The sequence below is a fragment of the Eubalaena glacialis genome, chromosome 2, assembly GCF_028564815.1.
Source record: "Eubalaena glacialis isolate mEubGla1 chromosome 2, mEubGla1.1.hap2.+ XY, whole genome shotgun sequence".
In the NCBI taxonomy this organism is placed as follows: Eukaryota; Metazoa; Chordata; class Mammalia; order Artiodactyla; family Balaenidae; genus Eubalaena; species Eubalaena glacialis.
The window spans coordinates 107980659-107994308 of NC_083717.1; the positions used below are offsets into that span (position 1 = coordinate 107980659).

Consider the following 13650-nt stretch of genomic DNA (forward strand, 5'->3'; position numbering starts at 1 on the left):
TTTTCATTTGATGTCCAGAAAGTGACTCTTCAGGATAAAAGAGAGGGCTCAGGTGCCAAGTTCTAGGCTTGAGAGCTCTCTCATGTGACCTACAGTCCTGGGACCCTGGTACTCCTCCCTGCAGGGGCACAGGGCCTCTTGCCTCCTCCTAGAGGCCCCACCAGCCCACCTCTCCCACCTGGCTCCCCCATCACGGCACAGCACTGGCCAGGGAGTGCCGCATTGCCCAAGAGCTACCAAAGGCTCACATGGCTCAAGGTCCTGACGGTTCATTGGCCTCCACACTTCCTCTCAGCCGCACATTGCTGCCAAGAAAAACCGGAGGGCAAGTGAGAAAACCAGTTGTGATCTGCCCAGTAAGCAGTGGTGGTGCAGCAGCCACGCTGCCTTCGGTGTCTCCTGGAGTCTTGGGGGTGGAAGGGGAGGCAGACACTCCAGGACCATTTTCCTGAAGCTCCAGGCCATCCAGCTGTTCTGCGGGGAGCAGCACGGGAACCAAAGGCAGCCACCATGGCACAAGGTAGGCAAGGCCCTTGGGGCTGCTGAGCTCAGGACCAAGGAAGTCAGAGAGACTGTAAGAAGTCGAGAGGAGCGTGGATTCAGAGGAAGGGAGGAGTAAATAAAGAACGGAGGCAGAAAGAGTAGAATCCCCCAAAACAGGAGAAATCATTGGTAGCTTGAGAACCAAGAGACCAGGTAGAGGCTGGCAGGTAAACCAGCTAAACAGCTGAGTGCCAACATGCCTGTTTCCACAGCCCCATGGGACGGGGCAGGGCCAATGATTAGGGGGTCAGGGCTCCTGCCCTCTCTGTCACAGCTGACCCTTTTCTTTTTTTTATCGTATTACAAGGTACTATTCTTTTTAAATTTAATTTAATTAATTAATTTATTTTTGGCTCTGTTGGGTCTTTGAGCAGGGGCTACTCTTTGTTGTGGTGCACAGTCTTCTCATTGTGGTGGCTTCTCTTGTTGCAGATCACGGGCTCTAGGTGCACAGGCTTCAGTAGTTGTGGCACATGGGCTCAGTAGTTGTGGCTCGCCGGCTCTAGAGCGCGGGCTCAGTAGTTAGGCGCACGGGCTTACTTGCTTCGCGGCATGTGGGATCTTCCCGGACCAGGGGTTGAACCCATGTCCCCTGCATTGGCAGGCAGATTCTTAACCACTGTGCCACCAGGGAAGTCCCACAGCTGACCCTTTGACACTGAACAAGTCACTTCTCTAGTTTCCAGTCCCCATGCCTGACCAATGAGGCTGGGACCAAACCATCTTGAAGTTGTCTTCCAGCTCCAGAATTCTCTGAATCTTCATTCTTCTCTTCTTCCTCCACCTCAGAGGGTCAGTGGCTCACATTCCCACCACCATCCTTCTCTCTTTCTTTTTTTTTTTTCCTTTGGCCGTGCCATGCGGCATGCGGGATCTTAGTTCTCCTACCAGGGATAGAACCCTAGCCCCCTGCAGTGGAAGTGCAGAGTCTTAACCACTGGACCACCAGGGAAGTCCCACCATCCTTCTTTCTGTATCAACTTCCTCTCTCTAGAAAGAGCTGCTATGAAGACTAAATGGTTAGTCGAAACCATTTATAAGAATGAGCTAAAAGCTCTACAAATGTAACAGCTTCATCTTCACTTACTATTTTTTGTGTTTAAATTTATTTTTTATAAATTTATTTATTTTATTTATTTTTGGCTGTGTTGGGTCTTCGTTGCTGTGTGTGGGCTTTCTCTAGTTGCGGCGCGTGGGCTTCTCATTGCAGTAGCTTCTCTTGTTGCGGAGCATAGATTCTAGGTGCCCGGGCTTCAGTAGTTGTGGCACGTGGGCTCAGTAGTTGTGGCCCACGGGCTTAGTTGCTCTGCGGTATGTAGGACCTTCCCGGACCATGGATTGAACCTGTGTCCCCTGTATTGGCAGGCGGATTCTTAACCACTGTGCCACCAGGGAAGCCCCCTGTGTTTAAATTTTTATTTTTAAATTTTTATGAATTTTAATTACACAAGAAATATAATGAATACATAGTTGGAGTAAAAAAAAACGCAATAATTACAGATAAACCTACAGTCCCCTGACTGCCACCCCAACCCAGGCTCATTTCCAGAGAAACCACTGTTACCAGTCTTTCATCTATACATTTATATTCATATATATATATGCTCAATGTAATGCATAGGATTAGCTTGTATGGTTTCTTATTTATTTATTTTTTTGGCATATCCATAGTATCATCATATTGTACATATTTTTCTACAACTTGATTTTTTTCCACTCAACAGTATGACTTGGAGCTCTATCCACACCCCTAAGTACCTATAGATTTAACTCAATATTTTTCACTTCGCATAGTATTCCACAGTATGGCTGTAAGTAATTTATTTATCCAGTCCTCTACAGATGGGTATTTAGGTTGTTCCCATTTTTCAGTTACACAAGCAATGTTGCAGTGCACATTCTTAAATATGTCTCTTTGTGCTCCTGTGGGAGTGTCTCTCTAGGATAGACCCTGAGATCAATTACTTTAAAAGTTCTTCCTATAATTTCCCTTCTACCTCCTTGATCATTTCACCCCATTCTGCACTCCCATCAAGGAGAATAAATATGTCCAATATTAAATGTACTTCCTATTTGAATATCTGATATTTGCCTATAGCACTAATCCCTGTGCAGAGATTAACTTCACCCACGATGTATCCACAGGATGAGATATGGCCCCAGCGTTTGCTGTCAGGCAGATGCTGCCACACCTGTTGAGTAGTTTGGGTCATGTGCCCAACCTGAATCAGGGCCGGTTAGCAATCTCTGAATAGTCAGTTGGTCTCCAAAAAGGGTGAGCTTCTTTCTCCTAGTAGGAAAAAGCCCAGTGCTTTCCCAGCTGGCAGTGGGTCAGATGTCCTTTCTGAACACGAGTAAAGGCCAGCAGTGGGTGGCAGCTGCTGAGTGATGGAGAGAGCACCCAACTTGGGCCAGTTACCCTAGGTTTAACCTTGGGCAAGACATTTAACTTACCTGCACCCTGGTTTTCTCATTTCCAAGTATGGATGACATGACATTTCATCTCCCCAATGTTGTGGTGAGTATTCCATGAGATTACTGTCCTAGAGTGCCTAGGACAGGGCCCAGCACATGTAGACTGGCCCTCAGTAGGTATTGGCTGAATCTGAAATATGAAATAAGTACAGGGTGATTATATAAAAAAAAAGAAAACTCTATTCAACCTAGCAAACATTGGAGTACCTACAATGTGCCGATCATTATGTTTATATTTCTTATATAATAACAATAATAAAACAACAACTAGTTTATGAGAAAGGTACATGTTAACAATAATCAAAAGAACTTAAAAAAGTTAAAAGGATAAAGTTTAATATTTATTAGGGCATTTTGGTACAGTTGATTTGATTCATATTTGTTTATAATAGCTTTATTGAGGTATAATTCATATACCATAAAGCTCACCCATTTAAAGTGTACAATTCAGTGTTTTTTTTTTTAGTAAATTCACGAAGTTTTGCAAGCATCACCACTAACTAGTTCCAAAACATTTTCATCACCTCAAAAAAAAAACCCCATACCCACTAGCAGTCATGCCCTATTCTCCCTTACCCCCAGCCCCTAGCAAGCTCTGATAGACTTCTGTTGCTATGGATTTGCCTATTCTGCATATTTCATATAAATTGAATCATACAATATGCGGCCTTTTGTGTCTGGCTTCTTTCATTTAACATAACATTTTCAAGTTTCATCCATGTTACAGTATATTCAGCATTCCTTTTTTTTTTTTTTTCTTAAATCATGTTTGTAACTTTTTCTTTCTTTCTGGCCGCACCGTGCGGCATGCGGAACTTCCCCGACCAGCGACCGAACCCGTGCCCCCTCCAGTGGAAGCACGGAGTCCCAACCACTGGACCACCGGGGAAGTCCCAGCATTCCTTGTTTTATGGCTGAATAATTTTCCATTGTGTGGCTATACCACATTTCATTCATCCATTAAGAAGGTGATGGACATTTGGATTGTTTACACTTTTTGGCTATTATGTATAATGCAGTCAATATTCATGAACAGGTTTTGTGTGAACATACATTTTTCATCTCTTGGGTATATACCTAGGAATTACTAGGTCATATAGTAACTCAATGTTTAACATTTTGAGGACTGTTTTTCAAAGTGGAAGTGCCATTTTACAATCCCACCAGCAATGCATGAGGGTTCCAATTTCTCCACATCCCCACAAACACGTATTATCTGTCTTTCTTATTATAGCTCTTCTAGTGGATGTGAAGTGGTATCTCATTTGCATTCCCCTAATGATTAATTATGTTGAGCATCTTTTGTGTTTATTGGCCTTTTGCATATCTTCTTTGGAGAAATGCTTACTCAGATCAGTTGCCCATTTTTTATTTGAGTTTTTTTTTTTAATTGTTGAGTTATACAAATTCTTTATAGTGAAGGAGCATTTTGAGTTGTGGCTCTTATAGGATCAAAATACATGAACAGGCAGGGCTACCATTTGCTTGGGGGTAGATTGGCTGGAGGAGAGGGCCCATGCTGGGAGTGGTGAGAGGTGAGAATGCAAGCATAAGTTAAGGCCAGGTCTGCAGGGTCATGAGTGTCAGATTAAGGAGTGTGCCTTTTGTATGTTGGGCTGTGGACTTTTAAAGCAAAAGGATGGCCAAATCCATTTGATCATCAGCAAAGGATGATCAAATTATCTTGAGGGAAGATAATCTGGTGATGTGTTAAGGGGTGGGTGATGTGGAGAAGTAGGAAGCAGACCTGATGGAGGCTGTTATAGTCACTTGGAGTGAGGTGAGGAGGTCGGAATTGTGTTAACCTGGAAAGGGACAGATGGATACCACAGACTTTTTAAGGGAAGGAGTGAAGGGAGTTATGACACAAGAGCGGATAGAGATTGAGAAGTAGATGGGTAAGTCAACTGTGATTTAAGGGTTGTGAACCCAGGTGCCTAGGGACCGTGGTAGAACCACGGCCAAACATGGAGAAGTCAGAAGTGGAGCCCTCTGGGGGAGGCACACTTGGAGAACAATGAGGTCAGTCTGTGTTTTAGTGGAAGCTGCAGAAGGCTGGGAGTGGGCCTTTCTGGGACTGTCCTCAGCATCCCAGCTCCCAGGGCACTGGGCACATAGCGTTAGTGGTAGTCAGAGAGCCAGCAAATTGCTTCAAGCATAGCAGCTAACCCAGGGACAGTTAACCTGGGACAGCTACCCCAGGGACTTGTTCCCAGATCTAGAGGCTGGTGCAGGGTCAAGTGAAACTGTTAAGTCCAAGAAAGTGGATGCTGGGGTGAATCTGGAGACATGCTAGACTGAAGGGAGCAATCAGACTTGGCCAGGCCTACAAGAGGAGTCAAACAGAGGCAGAAAACTATGCACCTCCTTACGGGAGAAGGGGATAGAGGGTCAGAGAAGCAGGGAAGGAAGGGAGGAAAGAAATAAGAATGAAGCACTTGCACGCCTGGAGCCTCATTTAATCCTCATACCAACCCTGTAAGGCTGATATCATGGATTCTATTTTACCTACTTGGAAACTGAGGCTCAGAGAGGTTAAGTTTCTTTCCCGAGTTTGCATAACTAGCAAGTGGTGGACAGGACTGGACCAGGCTCCACAACCTTGCTCTTTTGTCTGGCCCTAGCTGTCCTGTCACAGGGCTGGAGGTAGCCCTCATCGACCTCCAAAGCTCCTGGAACAACGTGCGGCACCACACGGAGGAGATCAGCTCTGACCGCCTCCTTGTTCGCCGGGGCCAGGCCTTCAACATCACCCTGTACTTCAGGAACCAGGCCTTCCAGCCAGGCCTGGACAACATCATCTTCTTGGCTGAGACTGGTAAGGACCCCGGCTGGCTCGCAGGGGCCGTGTGTGTGTGTGTTGTGGGGGATTTTGGGGGGGGTGGGAGGTCTCCGCAGAGGTCCTCAGCTCTTCTTCCCTCTCAGGACCACTGCCAGACCTGGCCAAGGGGACTCAGGCTGTGTTCAGCCTGGCAGGTCATCGTGGCCCCAGCCCGTGGATCGCCTCACTGGAGACCACTGGGGCCACCTCCCTGGAGGTGAGCCTGTGCACCCCTCCCATGGCGGCCGTGGGTCAGTACATCTTGAAGGTTCACATCGAATCCCTACAGGGGCCTGTCACGGCCTACCAGCTTGGGGAGTTCATCCTGCTCTTCAATCCCTTGTGCTCAGGTAAGGTGGGATGACTGTGTGGGTTCCCTCATCTCTGCCCCTTTGTCAGTGCCATAGAGAGCCAGGCTCAAAGATTTCCAGACCCCTTCTCCCTAGCCACCTACAAATCTCCCCAATCCCACGTACTCAGCATCCACTCCCAACCACCAACAAGCAGGGTAGAGAAGCCTTGGTATTTATTTACTTATTCAGAACTTTAAAATGATGAACCAAGTCATCTTTACTTAAAAAGAAAACTATTACAATTAAGTTTGACTACTATTAACATCTACCATCATCATACATTCTAAAGTTAACTTGAGGTTTTTCATTATAAGACCAATAAGTGCATTCCATTTTAAATTTGTGGAATGAAGTACAGGGTAAAAGGAAGGAAGGAAGGAAGGAAGGAAGGAAGGAAAGAAGGAAGGAAGGAAGGAAGGGACGGAAGGAGGGAAGGAGGGAGGGAGGGAGGAAAGAAAGAGAGAGAGAAAGAAAAAGAAAGAGAGAAAGAAGAAAGAAAAGGAAGGAGGAAGGAAGGAAAGAAAGGAAGAGAGAAAGTGAGAGAGAAAGAAAGAGAGAAAGGAAGGAAGGGAGGGAATAAAGAGAGAGAGAAAGAAAGAGGGAGAGAAAGAAAGAGAGAAAGAAAGAAAGAAAAGGAAGAAAGGGAGGAAGGAAAGAAAGAAGGATAGAGAAAGGGAGAGAAAGAGAGAGAGAGAAAAGAAAGAGAAAGAAAGAAAGAAAGAAAGAAAGAAAGAAAGAAAGAAAGAAAGAAAGAAGGAAGGAAGGAAGGAAGGAAGGAAGGAAGGAAGGAAGAAAGAAAGAAAGAAAAGCTCCATCTAAGTGAAAAGTAAAACCTTATCCCAATCTCCAAGTTCCATCCTCCAGAGGAAATCCTGTTAACATTTTCTTGTGTAGCCTTGCAGAAATGTTCTATATTTTATCAAATATGTATTTATGCATATATGCATGCGTGTGTGATTATACAATATATACCACAGATGCGATTATTTAATACAAAGCATGCTCTAACTTGCTTTTTTCATTTAACCATTCAACTTTGGACATATTTTCCTGTCAGTACATTCTTTTTAATAGCTACGATTACTCCACTGTTTGGATGTACCAAATGTTTCTCATTAGTCCCCTACTTATGGGCATTTTGGCTGTTTCTAGTGTTTGTCTTAGACAGACAAAGCTACAGAGAGTGTCCCAGCACCACATGTCCGATAATTCCCATCCTCTAAATCTGCCTGGGGGCAGGGGTAGCTCCACAGATGTGCAGACACGGTGTGTGCAGAAGGAAGGGCGAGCCAGGAGGAGAGAGCAGGAAGAAGGGCAGGGAGGGATGAGAGTAGGGAGTGGGTCTGGTGGGCTTTGGGGGCAGAGGCCAGACTCAACCAAGCCTTACTTCTGACTTAAAGGACGCCCCCGCTTCCCTTCCTCCCTCTCCCTCTCCCCCAACCTTATCCCCAGGGGGCCTGCTGGGTCGTGCCAGAACCCAGAACCCTCACATCTCTCACCCCCTCTCACTGCCCTGTCGCTGAATGGCTCAGAACTCTTACCTATCAGCCCGATGAAGAGGTACTGCCACTGAATCAAGGAGGACAGCTGTCTGTCTGTCTCTCTGTTCTCCCAGTCTCTGTGTCTCTCTTACACACACACACACACGCATATCTCCCGGCCTCCTCCAAGACTAGGGTTTCAGACTTGTACTGAGGGCCCCCCTGAGCTGTGGGGAGGAGAGTGATGCCTGTGAGGCCTTCTCTTTTCAGGCTTGTGCCCCACCCAGGTCCCAGGGAGAACCTATAGGGGCTAGGGATTGGTAGGGGCTGAAGTCAGGATCAGTGGCTCCCCCACCACCACGGCCAAGATATTGGCTGGGGAGCCCCACACACCCTGTCTCAGGCCACTGCTGGTCCCCACTATGGAGAGGAATGTGCGTGCTCTCAACCATGAACCTGCAGCTCTCACCACACTGGTCCAAAACCTGATAAAATGCATGTCAGCCAGGAGTCCTTCTCCACCAGCGACACCCACCTCAGACTGTGTCTGAGGCTGCCTCTGAGGAAGGGGGGAGGGTACCACCACCTGAGGCTCAGGCAGGGCTTCCAGATAGTTCCAGGACACTGCAATGAGGACATCTGCCCCCACGGCCTTTTGTTCATTCTTAACTTTAAAGAGAAATTTTTTTTATATCATAAAAGAGACGTGTTCTTTCCAGAAAACCTAGAGAACACCAATAGGCAAAAAGAAAAAAAATACGGCTAACATCTTTTAGAATAGGGTTCAAAATCCTCTGTTCATATACATATGTTTTTAACAAAAGTCAATTCGTGCCCTACACATTATGTAACCTATTCAAGCTTAATATATCAAACATAGATTTCTGTCTAAATATACAATTTTGTACCCTTCTATTAATAGTGTACAGAATTCTGTGATGGAGATGATTATTTAACTAGTCCCTAAGAACAGGGCCTTTAGGTTGTTTCCAACTTTTCAGTGTTATAAACAGCTGCTCAGACGAGCAGCTTAAGCATCTAAATCTTTGCACACTTTCTAAATACTTTGCTTAGAATAAATTCCTACAGAAGGAATGGTGAGGTCAATGCCAACCCCTAGGTTCCAGTTTTCTCATTTCCAACCAGGATTAGTTGAGTGTAGCAGAAAAAGAAGGGAACATGGACTCACATGGGCTCTGTGTTCAAATTTCACTCTACTTATGTGTGGTTTGGGCAAGTTACATATCACTCTGAGCCTGTTTCCTCAACCTTGAAATGGGGCTAGGAGGTAAATGTGCTCTGTAAACCAAGAAATTCCATCAAAGGTAATTTTTACTTCTACCCCATGTTCCTATTGAGCCTGTCGCTGGTGTTGATGGGGGGTAGGGGATGGGTCTCCCCAAGACGCCTCACTCATGCCCCTCTTGGAGTCACTGGGTTCTCTCCCCAGAGCTCAGTTTCCATGGCCCTGGGCCTTCTGGGGGTGGGAATGGAACAGGAAGGGTGGCATGACTTTTCTGCTTTGTGTTCTCCCACTTTGATTCCCAGGAGACACTGTCTACTTGGACAGTGAACCCCAGAGGCAGGAGTATGTCGTGAATGATTACGGCTTCCTACCAAGGGAACAAGAACTGGATCTGTCCCTGCCCCTGGAACTATGGACAGGTGAGTCTCAGCCCTGTTCATGGCCCATCCAGGCCTTGGGCTCCTAGGGAGAGGGGAGCAGGAGCAGATGGGAGGGTGCCCTTCATGCAAGCTTCACCCAGAACTGCTGACAAGTGGGAACTAAATGGCACCAGGAAGGAGACATGACCCCACACCTTCCTGGGAGCTAGGGGAGCAGCCATAGAAAGTTGGAAGGTGTTCTTTGCTGATCACGTCTGATTTGGACAACAGGATTTAAGGGGGAAGGACAGCTGAAGGCACCCACTCAGGAATTCCACTAAGTAAGAGGGTGAGGATGAAGGGACAACAGTGACAATGGCCATGATGGCGCCTGGTTTTTTGTTTGTTAACTGTGTTTCCAGCGGGGGCCCAGCTGCCACGCTTACTTAATCCTCACAACCCCAGGCGACAGACCCTAGGATCAGTTCTGTCGCACTGAGGAAAACTTGTCCCCTGAACATCTCATCCAGAAGCATGGCTGATGAGCAGTGGTGCGTCTCCCTCCCCATTACTATTTCCTCTTCGGTTATTTGCTTTTGAAAAAAAAATTTATTTATTTATTTGGCTGCACAGGGTCTTAGTTGCGGCACACAGGATCTTTAGTTGCAGCATGTGAACTCTAAGTTGCGGCATGTGGGATCTAGTTCTCTGACCAGGGATCAAATCCGGCCCCCCGCATTGGGAGCGTGGAGTCTCAGCCACTGGACCAGGGAAGTCCCTAGTTATTTGCTTTGATTACGTATCTTTCTTATTATAAAAGTAACACAGGGACTTCCCCGGCGGTCCAGTGGCTAAGATTCCATGCTTCCACTGCAGGGGGCACGGGTTCCATCCCTGGTCAGGGAAATAAGATCCCACATGCCACGGGGCACAGCCAAAAAAATTTAAAAAGTAATACATATTCTGTTCCCTTATAGGTTATTACAAAATATTGAGTATAGTTCCCTGTGCTATATAGTAGGTCCTTGTTGGTTATCTATTTTATATATAGCAGTGTGTATATATTAATCCCAAGCTCCTAATTTATAACCTATAAGGGAAAAGAATCTGGAAAAGAATATATATATATAACTGAATCACTGTGCTGTACACCTGAAATTAACATAACATTGTAAATCAACTATACTTCAATAAAAAAATTAAATTGGTATGAAGTTTTTAAGAAGTAATACATAATTGCTTTAAAAACTTTATAGAGAAACATTACAAAAATAGGTGCCTAGAATATGAAGGTCTTTCTAAGCACTGTAACCAGCAAAATGTATGTTCCTCTACATTTTGTTTTCTATGCATATTCTAAAACATGTGATTTTATTTGTAAAAATAGCATCATATTAATTGCAATGCTCTGCAACCCCTGCGTTACTGAAAGCCTGCCTCTCACTGAAAGCTCAGCGGACAGCAGGTGCTCCAGGAAGCCCAGTGCCAGGCCAGGGAAAGGGTTCTTAAGGCTGAGCCCCAGCACCAAAACACTCTCGGGGTAGCAGGGGAGAGGGCCAGCTCTGGCTGCTCAGAAGGGCTGTTGGCTGGAAAATCCTGAGTGGGGGCTTGTAGAGCTTGTATTGGTTTGATATGGGTCCCTCTCCTGGACTTGCCCAAATAGAACTCCAGCACATGTAGCATCAGGCCTAGCCTCGGCCCCTGGGGTGGCTATAGTCAAGAGGAGACATGGCAGCCTCAACTGGTCCCAACTGACATCCCCAACTCCTCACTCAGCATGGGCAGATGGGGATCCTGGAGAGCCCCTGGACAGGAGTTGGCTGTCATCTGTGAGAAACAGAAGTGAGGAGTTGATGCCTTCTGAGCCCTGGGTTTTCTCTCTCTCTCTCTTCTTCAGTAAACGTATATTGAATGCCTGCTCAGTGCTAGGCAAGGGACTGGGTGCTAGAAGCATGAAAATGAATGAAACACTGTCCCTGAGCCCACAGTAAAGTGGGGACTTGGTCGCATAAGCAGGTCGCTTATTCGCAGTGGGGTACGTAAAGATTGAGCGCCAGGCAGAGGGTGTTCTGGGAGCCTGGAGGAAGAGCACTCAGTTGGGCATGGGGGTGCCAGGGAAGCTTCCTGGAAGAGGGGGTGCTTGAACTGAGTTAGCCAAGTGAAGGAAGGGGGAAAATATCCCAGTCAGAGGGAAGCATAGGCAAAGACACAAAGGTGAGAAAGGGTCTGGCCTGCTGCAGGGGTTACAAGGAATCTGGTGTTGCTGGAGCAAAAAACGGTGAGGCGGTGGGGGTTACTGAGACATGAGGCTGGAGAGGTAGAAGGGGGCCAGATCAGGGAGGGTCTTATGCACCTTGTAGAGGAGGTTACAGCTTTGATTCTGTAGGCCACAGGAGCCGCTGAACATTTTAAAGCAGAAAAGTGAGCCGATCAAACTGTCCCCTGGGGATGATGGATCAGAGAAGCCTCCGAATCCTGTTTATTGCCCTGTGTTCCATGGGAATAAATGGAACACTGTCATTTACTCTCATTCAACAAAGATGCACAGAGTCACTACTATGTGCTGGGCACTGTGCCAGGTCTGGGGGTAGAGTTGTGAGAACAACGGGAGAGAAACACGCATACAGTCAGGCAGGGAGGACAGACCTTGGCTACCGCATTGTAACTGAGTCTGATGAGTAAGAGATGTGGCCAGGGCCGTGGAGAAAAACCAGGCTCTGGCTCACGGCAAGCCTCATAGGAAGTGGTGTTCATGACAAGCCTGAAGGACACGGAGTCAGCCTGCCTTCAGTAAAAATTTTCCATAACTCACATGCTATTAGTCAATCCAAAGCCTCACTGGATCACAGGTGCCATGGCAAGTTGGGGCCATCACCTCAGCACTCGCTGCCAGTGATGAGCTGGGTCAGCAGGTGCGGGTGGAAGATGAGGCAACGTGGCTTTAACAAGAACATCCCAGGAGCTCCGTGAGTGTGGGATTAAAGGGGAGAAGAGGGAGAAACAGATGTTTCAGCCAGTCAGACTCACTGGGAAAAACTACAGGAATTTAACAGGCAGGACCTACAAACTGCGTGAGTTGTGACCCCAGAGCTTTGAGACCCTGTACCTGCCCCAGAGGCAGGGCAGTCCATGGCTGTGCTGCTAGACACAGTTTCCTTACAAATGGGCTTGAATTCCACAAATGCACTCCATTGGAGAGCTGGGCCGGGTGGGTCATGCATTTCTTTTCATATCACGTGCGCCAAGTCTGGACACCTTGCCTCTCTGCATCTCCTCTCGCAGTTTGAAGAGAATATCATAGACATCTGCCTGGAGCTGCTAGACAAGAGCCTGAACTTCCAGATCGACCCAGCCACAGACTACGCCCTGCGGGGCAGCCCCGTCCACGTCAGCAGAGTGGTGTGTCCCATGGTGAGGCTGGGTCTCGTTCTGCCCACCCAGGGCGTGTCCAGGGAGGGCAGAAACTGTGCAGGGGAGCCCTGCCCACTCATGGTTGCCCCTGCAGTGAGGGAATGAAGAGTCGAGAGGCAGAGCACCTCCAGCAAAGCCATTTTTGATGAGACTGATGAAAGAATGTGGGTAACAGGTTTTCTCAACTGAGCTCTGAAAGAGCTGGGTGTGGGCCATCACCTTCATTAATTCCAAATTGCATTTTTTGGGAAAGACTAAGTGTAGCTCTGGTTTGGGAAATGGTCTCGTTGTTTCTAAATTTCTGCTCTTAGAGCCAAGCTCTGGCTTTGCAGGGATGGGGGATGGAGGGGTTAAGAGGGTGGGTAGAAACAGAATAATAAACTAATTAACAGTGGTACACAAGTCAGAATAGCTGGCTTCCCACCTCACCCCTTCCCCAGCAGGTCTGGAAGCTTCCAGGTAAAATGAGATCAAAGCCTCCTGCATCTCAGGCCCAGGGTCCTTGCAAAGGCAACCCACACCTCACATCTCGTTGAGGAAAAGGCGGCTTCTAATGCTTCTACATATGACTTCTCTTCAGATCAACAGCAACGATGACCGTGGGGTGCTCAATGGAGACTGGAGCGAGAATTACTCAGACGGCATCAACCCCATGGAGTGGACGGGCAGCGTGGCCATCCTAAAGCAGTGGCATGCCATAGGATGCCAGCCAGTGTGCTACGGGCAGTGCTGGGTCTTTGCCGCTGTCATGTGCACGGGTAGGGAGTGGAAAGGGCCCCATGGAAAGACAAAAAATATAATGGCTCATGTCGCAACCCTCTGAACCATTCTTGTCCCAGAAATCTCACACAGTTCCCACCAAGGGACATTTGCAAGGAAGAAAAACGTCTCATCAGTGACCTCAGGCTTCACATATCTGAGCTCATTTCAGAGGGTGGTTCTGAGGTGGAAACTACACACT

At 47.2% G+C, this 13650-nt stretch overlaps 1 protein-coding gene across 1 annotated transcript in view; it reads left to right on the forward strand.

Annotated features, from left to right (window-relative positions):
* The first annotated feature begins 510 nt into the window (after window positions 1–510).
* Window positions 511–13650, forward strand: part of TGM5 (transglutaminase 5) — a 28614-nt gene continuing 15474 nt past the window's right edge. The window contains 7 exon segments of the mRNA XM_061181453.1: window positions 511–520; window positions 5657–5836; window positions 5944–6189; window positions 9222–9285; window positions 9287–9338; window positions 12561–12689; window positions 13270–13447. Of these exon segments, the coding sequence (XP_061037436.1) occupies window positions 511–520; window positions 5657–5836; window positions 5944–6189; window positions 9222–9285; window positions 9287–9338; window positions 12561–12689; window positions 13270–13447 (859 nt within the window).